The sequence below is a fragment of the Halichoerus grypus genome, chromosome 8 (assembly GCF_964656455.1).
Source record: "Halichoerus grypus chromosome 8, mHalGry1.hap1.1, whole genome shotgun sequence".
In the NCBI taxonomy this organism is placed as follows: Eukaryota; Metazoa; Chordata; class Mammalia; order Carnivora; family Phocidae; genus Halichoerus; species Halichoerus grypus.
Window position 1 is genome coordinate 112,325,189 of NC_135719.1, and position 16,275 is coordinate 112,341,463.

The 16,275-nt window shown below is 40.2% G+C and overlaps 1 protein-coding gene across 4 annotated transcripts in view; it reads left to right on the top strand.

The window, feature by feature from the left end:
• DAAM1 (dishevelled associated activator of morphogenesis 1) overlaps window positions 1–5,100 on the top strand; it is a 162,006-nt gene extending 156,906 nt beyond the window's left edge. For all 4 annotated transcript variants that reach the window (XM_036115789.2, XM_036115791.2, XM_036115788.2 and 1 more), the window contains 2 exons: window positions 746–916; window positions 2,368–5,100. In XM_036115789.2, the coding sequence (XP_035971682.1) occupies window positions 746–916; window positions 2,368–2,577 (381 nt within the window). In that variant the 3' untranslated portion in view covers window positions 2,578–5,100. The remainder of the gene's footprint in view (window positions 1–745; window positions 917–2,367) is intronic.
• Window positions 5,101–16,275: the final 11,175 nt, after the last annotated feature.

A 16,275-nucleotide genomic window follows, 5' to 3' on the forward strand; every position in this document is an offset into this window, starting at 1 on the left:
TCCAAAGGAAAAAAGAAAAACCGAGGAGACTGGAAATAACTATTCTGTTACAATATACATATATTTGTATTAATTTTTTTTAAATTCTCCCTTAATATTTTGCATTTTAGCTGTTTTGAGAGGATTTGTACCGAGAAGGGTTCTCTCTTAACAAAGGATTTGGAATAAAATTGTATTCTCAGTCATAAATTCAGGGTTGCATTAATGATTCCATAGTCCGTGACTGTTTTCTAGCTGAGGCCCAGGAAATATCACAATACTAGCATTACTTAGGATTAGGAAAAGCAGCTAAGAAGCACTGGATCCCATTTGCTTTTGATATTAACCATATGGCACCAATAAATGATATTAAACTACTTCAAAGAAAAGTTAAAAGTCCAAGTTTCCCTACCCCTGCCGAGTTTGCTATTAGTTTTATGTCTTGAGTGCTCTGCCCTATGATATTTTGCTTTCTTGTTTTTACTACTGTTTAGTTAATAAAAAGTCAGAGTAGGTCATCAATGGTGTTAAGCTGAAATGAGGTGGAAAAGAATAAATGGTTTCAAAAGTCGAGGAGTATTAAATTTTTTACTTTAGTGGTGATTGATGGGCCTGTTCAGCAGCCAAAGATAAATACAGGCTCACTAAAATCCAGCAAGTTATATTTGACTCTTCTTGAGCTTCACTACTTCTAGAGAGATTTCTGTTTGATCACAGAATTCCCTTGGAACCCTGAACTTCTTAAAACTCACTTTTTTCCCCCCAGTTTACTAAAGCAGTGAAACACTTTGGGGAAGAGGCTAGCAAAATCCAGCCGGATGAGTTCTTCGGCATTTTTGATCAGTTTCTTCAAGCCGTGTCAGAAGCCAAACAAGAGAACGAAAACATGAGAAAGAAGAAGGAGGAGGAGGAACGCCGTGCTCGCATGGAAGCCCAGGTAAGAGAATGAGGGCGTCAGCCGTTTCCATCTCCTGGAAGTACCGTGTACCAGTGCTGCCTCTCCTTGGTGTGTAGACGGAGCTGTGATGTGCCTGCAGGAAGGAGGGCATCGAGGTGCTCTCCTTGGTGTGTAGACGGAGCTGTGATGTGCCTGCAGGAAGGAGGGCATCGAGGTGCTCTCCTTGGTGTGTAGACGGAGCTGTGATGTGCCTGCAGGAAGGAGGGCATCGAGGTGCTCTCCTTGGTGTGTAGACGGAGCTGTGATGTGCCTGCAGGAAGGAGGGCATCGAGGTGCTCTCCTTGGTGTGTAGACGGAGCTGTGATGTGCCTGCAGGGAGGAGGGCATCGAGGTGCTCTCCTTGGTGTGTAGACGGAGCTGTGATGTACCTGCAGGAAGGAGGGCATCAAGGTGCTCTCCTTGGTGTGTAGACGGAGCTGTGATGTGCCTGCAGGAAGGAGGGCATCGAGGTGCTCTCTAGAATGATGCTCGGAGTTTAAATCAGTGTAAGTTTCTCTTGGGCAATCTGGCAGTGTATATCCAAAGCCTGAAAAGATATATTTCTACATCCTCTGACCTGGAGTTTCATTTCTTAGAAGTTATTCTAAAGAAATAATCATAAGTTTGCCCAAAGAGAACAGCGGTCTTTGTAATAGCCCTCACATGGAAACGACCTGAACATTTACCAACCAGGCATTAGCTTCAAATGGTACAATAGCTACATAATGGAATATTTATTCAGTCCTTTGAAGTCATGTTTTCAAAGAATATTTAGTAATAAAACAAAGCTAACAAAATTATTTCTATGTGAAATCTTTTTTTTTTTTTTTGGTAAGATAAGTGTTAATAAGGAAAATGATAGTGGTGGGGTATACCCCCAGCACGTTCACAATGGTTATCTCTTAACAGTAGGATTAGCGATGATTTTCCCACTCTTGTTTATATGAATTATCTAAATTTTCTATAATGTACGTGTATAATTTGGCTTTCCATAAACTCGTGTGTAGCAGGCTCCAGGCATCCACAGGAGATAGAAGCTGAGCCTGTGATGTGAGGAGAGTGGCCCGATGAGCATTTGCTTTAGTCTGTCTGTACCATCAAAGAAACCAATATTTGGGGTCTGTTCAGTGATAACTTCCTGGTTCCATTGTAGCAACAGGAATTGCCTCGATTGCTCTTGTTTTAACTAGAATATCATGAGGTTTACCTAGATTCTAGATGGTGAGTGTCTAATCACAAAGTAGTGGTCATCTTTCTTCATTATTCATTGCTTCTACAATAAGACCTGAAGTCCCAGTTCCCCCTCTCTTGTGAGGTCCAAGTGGCTTAGCAGCTATTGGATGCACATGGGTTGATGTGACTGGAGTATGGCCATACTTCAAAGACTTCATCTCCATTAAAAACAAAACAACACTTTGGCACTTCTGTAAAAGGATGCTTTCTATTTGCAGCTCAAAGAACAACGTGAAAGGGAACGTAAAATGAGGAAAGCAAAAGAGAATAGTGAAGAGGGTGGAGAGTTCGATGACCTGGTTTCAGCTCTACGCTCAGGAGAAGTATTTGACAAAGACCTTTCTAAACTGAAACGGAATCGCAAGCGTATTACCAACCAGATGACGGACAGCAGCCGAGAGAGACCAGTCACAAAACTTAATTTCTAATTTTCCTTGGATACTTTTTTAGAATGCTCATTAGCAGCCCTTTGAAGTGACTAGAACTTTTCATTACACTGCCTTGCAATCCAAACAGTGGCAATTTCTTCCTTCATCTGTGAGTGAATGCGTGAATGTATGTGTATGTAAATGTATGTGTACATATATATTAAAAAAATGTATATAGAAGTCTGAGTGTTGTCTGGAGACCTATATGTATGGTTAAAAAAAAAAAATTATGTTAATGTATGTGCTCAGAAACCCTTTGTGTATGCATTCATAATGAGTATGGCTCATTTTCTTCCCCTGAACACCACGGCTATTCAGAAGCACAATGCTATCTCCTGAAAGAGATGACAGACATTCCCTAGAGTAAAAAGGAAAAACAAAAGCAAAAAAAAAAAAAAAAAAGGCTTGAGAAATATTTTATGGTTTCCAAGCTTGGTATACTTTGAAATTATTTTCAGTGGTGAAAATGGTGTTGGAAAAATATAGATTTAAAATGGTTTTTGGTAGTTGACGATGTGACACTGGTGTAGCCCATCAGTGACTGATAGGACCAGCTTAGGATTTCCGACACTGGTGTGGGGGTGCAGTCTGTAAATGTTTATTGAGAACATCTTGCACACAATCTGAATTATGTAGAATGTCAATCAGACTTTTTTTTTTATATATTTAAAACTTGGGCATCAATTTTTTTCCCCTAATTTCATCGAGTTCTCTGCCAAGCGCTCTTGAAGATTTCTTTACATTGCTTTTGAAAAGAACACTATTTATCTAAATGCAATTCATGCTCTTGTTAAAGAACAAGGTTGCCAGAATGTGCTTGTTGTTATAACAATAGAGATATATAAACTTTAAAAATAAAAATTTCCCACCCAAGACCTAAAAGGAGGGATTCTCTGAAGGGATAAAAATTATTTAAAATTTTTTATGGGGTGCCTTTTTTTTCTTTTCTTTTCTTTTTTTTTTTTTTTTTCCTATTTTGTAGGACAAGCTGCATCTTCTGTCTATATGGGTCTGGACTAAAGGACATTTAGTGAATGCACAGAATGTCAACACCACCAACAGAGATGCCAAGATCTATTTATCTCTAAGTATGTTTGAAGTGGTTTGTTGTTTATATGTTGTCATTTTAAATTGTGTGTCAATAAAGCTACCTGTAAAATTTCAGTCCAAAAGATAAAGCTCTCAGGGAGAAATGAATAAAAACAATGAACATTAGAAAATAAAATATAGATGCTTACCATTAACCTACCAACTCTTAATATCCTTAAATTATATATAAAGAGGACTGTTACTTTTTTTTTTTTTTTTTTTGGCTTTGCTTTATTTATTTGTAGTGGGGGAGGGGGGCTAAGATTCTCTCTTTTCTTTCTATCAATCCTGTTGTGGTTGGGTTTCCTGTGGAGAGAGTAGTTTGTCCTGTTGCACTAGAACATTATTTACTCACTAAATTGAGTCTTTCAGTCAATTAACAAATATTTATTAAACACCTACTATGTGCCAGGCTTAGTAGGGCTACAGTAATAAGCAAGACAAAGTCCCTGCCCCCAAGGAGCTTATGTTCTAATGGGGATAAAGGGGTGAATAGAATACCAATATGCGCTGTACAGGAATCATGCTATTTAAAAATGATCTGTATAAACTATAATGCTTAGTGCAGATGGCAAGGTCTCTGCACTATGTGAAAGCTGTGAAATAGTGCTCTAAGAGTTGTCAAGAGCAGTGGTTTTACATTTTTTTCCCCCCTCATTGCAAGCTTAGAGACTTTCTACCCATTTTATGGAAGTAAATGACTCTAGCTAATAAGGCGGTCATAAACTCACAGCAGAGGTTGTGCTCCCCAGCCCCTAGTAACCAAGGTCTGCAAATGCACCGGGTTAAAGGTGCAGAGACTTTGCTCCAAAAGGCTTGAAGATTAGGAATGGGAGATGATGGTGGATGTGTCTATTCCTTAACAAAAGTGCCTCTATCTTCTTTTCTATTTATAGCAAGAGAAATTTGGTCTGGCTCAATTTTGGAACTGTATTTTGAAAATGGCTTTGTTTTACAGTTTAAGGAATGGACAAGTGGATGGAGTGTCACATAAAGGAGCAAGCCCGTGTAGTGTGTCCCTCTTGCCCTTTGTAATCATCCTCATTTTGATACGGCCATCCTGGTAGGCCTTACCATATCCATTTTTGGTTTCTTTCCCCAAAAGCTTTGTGCAGGTAATTCCATGTGCCATTGTTGAAAAAAAAAAATCTACTTTTTAGATTGGTGCTGGTGTAAGTAGCCACTTTTCTCTCTTGGGTGTGTATTTTAAAGTTTTTTGTTTGTTTTTTTAAATTAATGCCAAAAAGAAAGCATTATAATTTGTAAACTTAATTATATGTCTTGTATCTTATTAGCTTAGTAGTTGGAACCTCTTAGTCTTTAGGTGCAAGACTGTTGTTATAGTACCAAGAAAAAAAATGTTGTATGTGCTATGAGATTGTACTTTTTTTTAAAAAAGCAATATGCAATAAAGAGATGAATTCATTGGGTGTATGTATATGCTCTCTGTGAGTTATTAAAACAGCATTATCAAACTTCTTTGTACTTTGCACTATTAAATATTGACAATTTGCTAAGTCAAGAACATATACATATTTTTTAGCTTGTACATACTGGACCTAGAATTGTACAGTTTTTTGCTATGGTAGCATTCAGTATGTTCACAGACTGATACATGCTACCTCTTTCTGTCACTTTTCTATAACCTCTTTGTATGACTCCATAGAGTTACAGTTTCTCAGCATGGCTACTGGTGAAATTATTCAACTGGTGATAAGAAAAGAATGTCTGGTCTCGAGAATCAAAATTGTTTTCATTCTGAAGCATTTCCTTTTTTAAAATTAATTTATGATATAGGTCAAGATGAGAAGTATCACCTGTACAGAACAAGGGATGTGTATTATATCCTCTGAAAATTGGGGCTTTTTCTTGGCCCCACGTTGCTTTGGCTGCCTGGCCATCCTCAACCCAATTTGAAGTCAAGCTAAAAACAAATTGTCCTGGTGGTTGATAGAGGACCTAAGCGCTTCTGATCTTTGGAATGGACTCATGATGGTCTTAAAATTGCCAACTATCTTGTATTTCATCTAGTCCGTGGGTACTGCTTGGTATCCAAAGACGACTACTTTTCTCTTATGCAGGGCATTCAGATGGGAGAGAGCTTTCTGCATGGTAGACAGTTTTTTTATTCCATCCCATAAACTGAATGTACAATTACCAATTTGTACATTTGGGTGTGGAGCTGTGTACAAAACCACCTAGACCCTCAATTGTTCATGGAGTATTGATAGAGAAAAATATGAAACTTTCAGATCATTACATTTCCTTTTACGTCTTCAATTTCTCTTAAAAAAATCTTTGCTGGGGGAAAATGTACTTCTGTTAAAGGGACGAAGCTACTTGAACCCTCCAGGACTTTGCTCCTTTTCTGTAACCTAACATGGGTTTATGTGAAGCAAAAGGTTAATCTTTATTAAACTAGTTTAGACGCAGTTATTCAAAAGATCAAGTTCTGAGTTTTCTGAGTAGGTTTTTTTTTTTTTTAATAACATCAGCTGTTTCCTACCAAGTAGTAAACCTAAAATAAGAACTCCCAAGGTTTAACAGCTACTTGATACCATTCAGTTCCAGATCACTAGCTAGCTTCAAGAACCACTGGACTGTGTGTAGATCTAAAGTCAGGGTTCTAGGGTTTTTTGCATCCAAGTCATTTATAGACCATCACTATGTTGGGCCAGGTGCCCATTTTTTCAAAGTGGTGTATATGTTGGTTTGTCTCTATATCCGTGTGCCCCTGTTAATATGAACTCTACTGAAGTCTAAAAACCTGGTGAGTCTACCATTAAGAGATGGCTTAAAATCTATAGTTCTTTATCTTGGAGAAAGTTTGGAACCCCTGGAGGAAGGAGTTTCCTGTTTATAAGGATTTTCATGTTTTTCATAGCAAAGACCAATCAGAATTATTTTTCACTGGTCTTGGGGGGAAAACCTGGATCTAACCTTTGGTCTTTTCCCTGACATACTTTTGTCTACTGCAATCAACTATGTTTCCATGGTGTCAAACAAACAACATGAACATAGGATTGCACACTAAGGGTTTTTGACAAAGGAGATCCTTATTTTTATCAAACCTTGATACAGTTTTCTTCCCCCATGGGAAAAAGAGAGGTCCCCAAGTATAATTTTCTCATGTCATTTACATAAAGTATTTGTTTTTTATGCTTCTATGCCTACAGTTTCTTCTACTGGAAGGAGGAAGAAACAGTTCTATATTGGTCTTCGGTACCATCTCCCATTTCATTTATACCCATTATGGTCATGTGGGGACATTGCTATGGCAAAGGAACCTGCAGTCCCCCGCCATGGGATGGTGAGCATCTCTTGTTAGTGTCCTCACCCCATTCTCCTACCCCCACCTCCAGTGTAGAGGAACTGCCCTGACTTTCCTGGGATGGTGCCCAGAGAGGAAGTGATTGTAATGCTGAGCAGCAACTCAGGAAGACGGGCACAGGGGAGAGAAGGAAGTGTCTCCACCAGCTGCTTAAAAAGAGAAAAGCCCTGTGTGGATGGCCAAGACACTTCCCTACCAAATCAAGTCAAGTTGCCTTACTCCCTTTTACATACTCCTCTTAGCTAAACTCCCTTTGATGATTTATTGTGCCCTTTGACTTCCCCAGTTCATTCACATCCGTGTGTATCACCCTGTGTGTAAAGCCCAACAGGGTAGCTTCTCACACTTCCTTGGACTTCCATTCAGACCACTACCCTTTGAGACTTCAGCCCTGTCTCTAAAACCTCCTGATTAACTCTTACACCCAAAGGATCTTGCTGTCCATTCCTTAACTCTTTAGAAAGCAGGGGAGTGGAGGTGGGGGGTCAGAAAATCACTAGTAATCTAATTCACACTTAGGCAGTTCAGATTATAAGCCTTTAGGATTTCCAGTTTGAGTTTCTGCAAGTTGACTGTCATCTGAAGGCTCACAGGAAGAGCCTGTCCTTTTTCTCTCGGTCTTTTCTTCCCTCAAACCTCCACCATAATAAAGACTTCATTATTAAGAATTCTCTTAAAACGCCTTTTGCAGAAAACAGCTCTCCTACTGCCTTGAATGTGAGATATTTCACCCTGAAAAGCAACAGCTGTTTAGTGACCTGACATTTTTATGGCTGGTGAGTTCACACTAAAAGGTTGGACTTCTAACGTCTGCTAGAGGCGTTGCTGGGAGTGGGGTCCCTGCTAAAGGATTAATGCACGTAGGAAAGGAGATTCTCTTACATGACCTGGGGAAATGATGCTTCGAGGGCAATTAGCATTGACTTTCTTTCAAAAGAACATGCCAAAGGTGACCCTCATCATGGACTTTCCCACAAGAATGTGGCAAAGGTGAGCCTGAACAATCCTGAAACTACCTATAGTCATTAAAGGATTCCCCGCGGAAGACGACTGCCAAGTTCCCTTGCGCTGATTTCTGAGCAACACCAGGACCTAAGAACTCACTTCCAGAGTTTGTCTGTTGCCATCAGATGTGAGCTGTAACCCTAGGCACGTCTCCCAAACACCTTTTTTGGGAAGTTCCAAAAGTTCCACTGCAGGATGTTGTAGTCCTGCCTCAGGCTCGAAGTCCCTCGGTGCTAGGGATTCGCGGCAGCCAACTCCCTCGCTAAAATTAAACCCACTTCTCCTAATTGCACGGTTCCCCAGCCACAGCCGAAAGCAGAGCCTCTGCCCTGGCTGCGTGGAAGGAAAAGGTGGAAGGTCAATGGCTGAGGGCGCATTCCATGTCAGCAGCGAAGAAGCTCACGTGAGGGCTTCCTTTTGTTTTACCAGGTAACTGTGGTAACACTGATCCCTAGAGTCCCACCGGGTCTACACCAACACCGCTTACGTGCATTATTTAGTCAGGAAATCAATGTATATCATCAACGGGGCTTTTCCCTGGAGAGGTTGTGGTAACCCAGGAGGAGTGTGGTTGGAAGAGGAGGAAGGAACAAATCAAAGTGAGTGGATGGGCCCTGCCGGAGTGCCGCGTTCTAACAAGTACTGCCTTGTAAGAGCAACTCCGACAAAAGAAAATGCATCCCAGTGAGGAGGTTTAGAAACTGACTCAGAAGCATCCACTGACAGGAAACTTGAAGCCTGCAAAACCCATTACTAAGGCGACAGGACAGCTGGCCTCGTATCTGAAGAGGGAGAAGACTTATTCTGTCTACACCAGTTGGCAGGGCTACAACCAATCGGTGAAAGTCACCAACAAATTGAGGTCATCTTTTTTTTTTTTTTTGAAAAAACGTGGAGCCCAATGCAGGGCTTGAACGTCCCACCCTGAGATCAAGACTTGAGCTGAGATCAAGAGTCCGTCACTTAACTGACCAAGCCCCCCAGGCTCCCCTAGAGCTCATCTTGTAGAGAACTTTCAAACTCCTTGAGCTGCCGGCCATCAGACCACTGCCTCCTGCGATAATGAGTTCACCCATCCTTAGAGACCTTCAAACCTGTAAACTCAGAAGTTTGGGACTAAGTGACAGGTTGGATAGATGATTTTTTTTAAAGTTTTTACTTGGAAATAATTTCAAACTTAGAAAAAATTGCAAAAATTAAAATAGCGCAAGTAATACCTTATGCCCTTTTCTAAGGTTCACTTATTGTTAACGTTTTACCCCGTTCGCTTCATCATTTCTCTTGTTCTCCCTTTGTGTGTGTGCGTACAGATAATATTTTTTTCTGAACCATTTGAGAGCAAGTTGCTTACATTATGGCCCTTAAAATTCCTGAGTATTCCAGTGTGCCTTTCCTAAGAGTAGGAAACCTCTTGTACAGAACCTCAGTACATTGACCGACCTCATGACTTTATATTGATATTTGCATCTAGCTAACCACCCAAGTTCCAATTTTGTCAGTTGATAGAGTAATGAATATCCTTGATAGCCTTTCTCCCCTCCAGAAAAGGATCTAGTCCAAGATCAGATAGTGCTTTAGTTGTCATATTTTCCAGACTCTTAAACTCTGATCTTCGTGTGCTAGGATAGTGACAGTTTTGAACAGTAGTCCTCTGGGAGGCAGAATGTCCTATGTCCTAATTCCCAGAACCTGTGAACATGTCCCCTTACACAGCAAAAAAGACATTGCAGGTGTGATTAAGTAAGGATTTTGACATAGATTATGCCAGATCAGCCAGGCAGGCCCAGTGTAATTACAAGCATCCTTTGAGGAGGGAGGCAGGAACTTCAGAGACAGAGAAGGAGATGTGAGGACAGAAGCCGAGGTTGGAGTACTGTGATTGCTGGCTTTGAAGATGGAGGGGTACCACAAGATAAGGAATACAAGCCCCCCCCCCCTTTTTTAACTAGAACTTCCTTTGTATTGTGTTTGTCTGATGTTTCTTTTTTGTTATGTTGAGGTTATCCGTTGTGTGCAGGAATGCAGCGTAGGCGCTATCAGAGAATCCCATCCAGAGGCACACAATGTTTGTCTGTTTCAGAATTGCTTCTTACATAACACGACAAAAAACTAACCTACTAGAGAATACAGAATCTATTCTGCCCTCTTCTGCTTCCCCTCCCCACATCCTACCCTGTTCCAGACTGAGGATGTACGACCAAAAACTGTGTTCATAAGTTACATGGATGGGTTCATTCTTTTTTTCTCTCCCTTTGGTATGGTTATAGTAATCATTTGAAATACACTCTGATTCGTTTGTGCCCATTTTCTTTCAGTGTTACTTGGATTTTGTCTCCTCATTCTTATTTAATTTTTATTTATTTTTGAACGTGTAGGGCTACTAGCAACTTCAAAACCAAAACTATATGAAAAGGTATATTCACTGAAGTGTCACCCTCCTGTATCCTTTTACCCCACTCCCTATCCCTACCCTTCCTTGTAGGTATCCAACTTTAGTGTTTTCTGGTTTACCTTTCCTTTGTTTTTTTTTGTAATGATAAACAGATACATGTGTGTTTACTTATTTTTCCCTTTTTTTTTTCTTTTACACAAAAGATAGCATGCCACATGTGCTTTTTTACAGTGAGTCTTTTACACGTAATACCTGCTGGAAATTACCCTCCCTATCCATTCATACAGATCTTCAACCTCACTCTTTTTTTTTTTTTTTTTACTGCATTGTGTGCAGGTAACACTGCTTATTCAACCAACCACAGTATTCTCCAATTACATATGACGTTGCAGTGAATAACCTTGTGCATCTTTGTTATTGTTGAAGTTATATTTCTAGTCTAAATTCCTAGAAGTGGGATCGTTGGGTCAAAGAATAGACACGTAGGTCATTTTGTTCAAGATTGCTAAATTCCCCTTGTAGGGATGGCACTGTTTTGTATTCCCACCAGCAGTGTGTATGCGTGCCTGATGAATTCAATCCATTCTCACAATCTCCGCTGTCACCATCCCGGACACAGCACCATCCTCTCCCTTCTGGGTTATGGCAATGGTCTCCCAACTGGTCTCTTTGCTTCAGCCTTTCCCCCACTTCCCCACACCCCACGGTCTGTTTTCAACACAACAGCCAAAGTGATGCTTTCAAAATGTATGTAAAATCTTATCACTCTACTTAAACTCTCCAGAGGCTTTCTATCTCACTTAGAAGTCAACGTGACAGTTCTCACAAGGGCCTCCTACACCCTAAATGATCTGGACACTTGCCAGCACCATTCCCCCTCTGACCTCATCCTCACTACTTTCCCTCTTCCTCCCTTTGCTCCAGCCGTGCTGGCTTCCTCTTCTTCCTTGATCATACCAAGCAGGGACCCACAGCAGAGCCTTCGCATTTCTGTTTCCTTTGCCTAAACCACTCTTTCCTTAGCTATGACATCACTTTCTCTGTCACCTCCTCCCCACCTTTCTTCCAACATAACCTTCTCGGTAATGACTTCCTTGCCACTCATTTTACAACTACAACTCACACCCTTCCCAGCACCTTTCCCTACTCTCTGCTCTATTTTCTTCATAAGACTTATATATATTTTGTGTATCATTTGTTTAATATGTCACCTCATCTTACCCAACCCAGTAAAATAAAAGCTCCATAAAGTCAGAGAAGTTTGTGGTGTTCACTGAAGATTTGCAGCACCAGGAACAAGTTCTAACATACTGGAGGATCTCAATAAATGATCACTCTCTTTCTCTGGCAAATTGAATATACAAACAGAGTTGATGTGAATAATGCAATTGATGAAATTGATCAATAGATGTATTTTAAACAAAGATACAGTTGAAATGATAAACCCCTCTTTTCAAATGTTTATGGTAGTGTTTCTCAACAGTAGCTGTTATATTTTATGCTAAATAAAATTCTTTATTGTGAGGGCTATTGTGTGCATTGTAGGATACTAAGCAGCATCACTGCCCTCTACCCATTAGCATACCTCCCCGAGTTCTGACAACCAGAAATGTCTCCAGACCTTGTCAGATGTGACCCTGGGGAGTAAAATTGTCCCTCGTTGGGACCCACTTGCCTATGGTTACATTCCCAAAAATGAACCACACATACACAAAAAGAATAGAATTTAACAATAAAAGTTTAAGCAAAAAACATCATACTCATTTGAGAGGAACATCCTCCAAAAAATATTGGGTCAGAGTGAACCAAAACTACATCTAAGATCTATTTATAATAAGGGTTGCCAGATAAAATACAGGACACCCAGTTAACTTGTAATTTCAGATAATAAATCATTTTTTTAGTATAAGTACATTCTGTACAGTATTTAGGACATACACTAAAAATTTAATGTTTGTCTGAAATTAAAAATTTAACTGGAGATCTTATTTTTATTTGCTAAATCTGTCAAGTCTTATTTATAAAATTATGACTATAACATCATTACATATAAAAATATAGCCACTACACACAGAATATAGCAAAAACTGTACTCAAAGGCAAAGGCATGTTTGCTGATGCCTTCATTTCTTAAAAAGAGAAATGACTAAAAATGAACTAAAAGTTTGACTTAAAAATGAGAAAACAACCAAAATCAAACAAAGGAAAAAAAACAAGTACAGGTCTATCTCACAGCTAAGTTAAATTGAAGGAGGAATCTTGCCCGTTCTAGCCTTGCCAATAATACTCTAAGACTGGTGACTCTTGGACAGTGCTGGATACATTCTAACGACGCTCCACGTCTGCTCACCCTTCTTCTAGTGCTCCATCAACATCTTCTATTGATGTCTCTTTCCTTTAAATATATGACTTCCTATTTTCATCATGTTGTGTAATGTCCATCAGATTTTGTCCCCCTGATCTTTTGACTAGAGGAAGCTCTTAAGTCACAAGTAGAGATATTATTGTTTAAGCTGGTGACTTCAAAAGGGGCCTACTTCACGCCCATTTAGTTGACTTAGGTTAACTGAGACCTAGAGAATCTTCCTGTCCCACTTATACATGATCCCCCAGCATCTTTACAGATGAGTCCAGTGTTTTCTAGGCATTTCCCTCATCCATCCTTTTATACATTTACAGGGAGCTTTCAATGCCTCTCTAAAGGCATCAGCACTCAAGAGACATGAACCTGTGAGTGACTGGACTCTCCGAAGGAAGTGATTCTATCAAGCAATTTTGAGAACCAGGATGGGAACAAAGAGGTAAGGCCTATTGTGTACAATTGGCTATCACCATATTGTCATTTCCTGGCCAATGTTCTTCTTATCAGCAGTGGCTCTGTTGCTGAATTTCAATTGGAAAGAGCATTACAAGGGGGGAAAAATCCAAATCTTTATGTAGTATTTCCTAGGTAGTAAACACAGGATTTCCTGCATCCGAAATGATTTCAACAAGTTGCCTGTTCCTTCAAACATGATCTGGTGACAAATGTGGGCGCTGTTTCGTTAAGCAGAGATAAGCTTGCTGATTGAAATCTCCTCCAGCTGAGCAAGGGGTTTTGCCAATTGTGCATCCGAGTTCACAAAGCTGTCCAGCCCCACCAGCCTGTGAGCCACAAAAATGAGCGAGCATGTCACACTGCTTTCTACTTGGTCTTAGTATTTCATGTGTTTACGTGTCTCCCCAGGTAGAGTCTAGAAGTACTGAATCGCCCTTTTCTTCTAAGAGTGCCAGTGAGCAGTGTGGTGATGAATCAAAAGGTAAACAAATGCTTTGGGTTCATTGGTTTTAGAAATAATAAGACAGGGGGACGTTCTGGAGAATTGGCATTGAGTTTTGGAACTCTGGCATTTGCAGCTCCCAAGCTCCAGAGGAAGGAAGTGTGTTCTGTCAATGGAGGGGCAGAAATCTTTCCCTCTCAGACATAACTCTGGTCACACCAGGATAATTTGCAAATCTGCATTAGAAGCAGTTCCTTTCCCCATTTCCCATTCCTAACAAGGTGCTTAAGATAAACTAAGTGAGTGGAATTCTCTCCCCAGACTTCAGTCCCTCTTTGTTTTAAAATCCTTTAGTGAGTTCCTTCCGGAAGCCTGGGTTTCATAATTCCCGGTCCACACTGCTGGCCTGAACCTCATCTGTACTTGAGTCATCACGATGATGAAACCAAGAGTCACAGCAAGTGCTCCTGTTTGCCAAAGGGTGGAGGATGTACCGATTGTGATTACATCACAAGCCTACAGAAACACGGACTCCGTGCCATTATGAGGAAGTCACTAGGCAGGAAACTGTTCCAGAAAAAGTCAGGGTAAATCTTTGAAGTAAGCGTGTGTAATATTCTTTTTACAGCGTTGCCCCAGCTACTGGCAAATATAAATACCAGCTATGTACCTGGACACAAGTGACTGTGTCTTTGGTTCACAGAACACAGATCTGCAGCTTCGGTGAATTACCACCATTCACTTTGTTAGTCCCCTGGGCTTGGTTGTTAAGAATCCGAGAATATTTATCCGTTCATTCTGTCTCCAAGCTTTAATGAACTTATGAAAATGAACTCGTTAAAATGTGACTATAAATATTCATGATTAACATTTGAGATAACAAGAACTCCCGTTTAAGAAGGCAAGGCACTGTAAAAAGCATTTCCCATAAAACAACCCAATAAAAACCCTATGGCTCCCATTTTTACAGATGAGGAAACTGGGAAGATTAAGAAATGCACCCAGTGTCACACAAATTCAAGATAATCTGACCAAAAAATCTGAGCCCTTAACACGTGTTGAATAAACAAGCAATTGCAAAAGACATTGCTATTATCCTCCCAATTTCGTTTTCACTTCTATGTTGGTGCTACTGTTTTCTGAGATTAAAATTGAAAATTCAGACAGAGCCTGCAGCTAGCTTGCTGGGGCCACTTTGGTTTGCTGTTGCAAGAGGAAATTTTCTGTTTTTTTTGGCAGGGGAAAGACAGGTCAAATTTTTTCCCATCTTAATCAGTATCTTAGTACAGATTTTTAATTTTAAAAAACATTTTCTTTTTTTTTTCATTATTTATTGAGACCTATTTGACATACAACATTATGTTAAGTTTCAGGTATACAATATAATGATCCAGTGTTTGTGTGTATTGCAAAATGACCACTATAATAAGTCTAGTTAACATCCACCACAAGCATAGTTACAGAAATTTTTACTTGTGATGAGAGCAAATGGAAAGAGTAATAATAACAGGAGTCCTAGAATCCTGGGTCCTGGGGTTGGAGGGGACACATGTTTTAGTTTCCTGTGATCAACTTCCCCCTTCTTCTGCTACCTCAAGATGTCCCCACCCCTCTAGATCAAGGGATGGACATGTGAGCCAAGCAAGGCGACCAGAGCTGAGGAGCACCAAGTCTGGTTCCGGTGACAATCCCTGAAGAGACTGCCCTTGCATTCTGGCTACCCACAGCTCCGGAGCTTCCCAGGTTCCAGGCTTTTCTGAAGCATAGTTCATTAGCTTTCCCAGCAATCGGAAAACTGGCCCAATTTGTTGCTTGGAATTGAAGACTCCTGACTGATGTAAGTGTCTAATCCGTTGTGGTCAAGAGACCGAGGGGCCAGGCAAGCAAGGCACTAGGCTTCCTCTTCTGCTTCAGCAAACGACTCTGTTTGAACCAAGGTTTTTATTATTCAAATCGGAAACATCACGTATCTAGTCCGAACACCCTCAGTCCTTAGCAGCTCACACTGACCAACCAGCTCAGCTCTTGGGGCTTTTAATTTGGGCTTTTATATTCATTTTGCAAATGAATTAAAATGTGAGGAGAGAGTTTACTTATTTATTTATTTGGAGCCTCTTTGATCTCGCCACTGTTTGTACCTAACCAATAGAGACATGGAAACAACCACCAACCCAGCTCACCTCCTGTTGACAACGCTTTCAAACTTGGTTCCGACTCACATCTGAACTTCCTTTTAAACAACGTATCATCATCTTCAAATTATAAACGTACAACAGCGCATTTGTGTATATACTCAGCATTGGCGCTCTTCAGTGTTTCCTACTCCATGCTTTGCCAAAAGAGATTTGTTCAAGCATTTATTCTTCAGAGTAGTTGAATTTGAAATGTATAGAATTTTAAGGGACCGTTCCAAATTCAAAACTAAATCTAAGGATGCTGAACAGAACATTTAAGCTCTACCCCTATTCCTCATGCTATCCCTCCCCCAGAACGCTAAGAATCCAACGCTCTTTGTAAAGCACATAAGGACAAAAAGCTGATTTGTTTTTCTTTTAACTTGAGATTGGATGTAATCTTCTATTTAATAGTGGATATCTGTCCTTTTCCCTCAAAACTAGGTT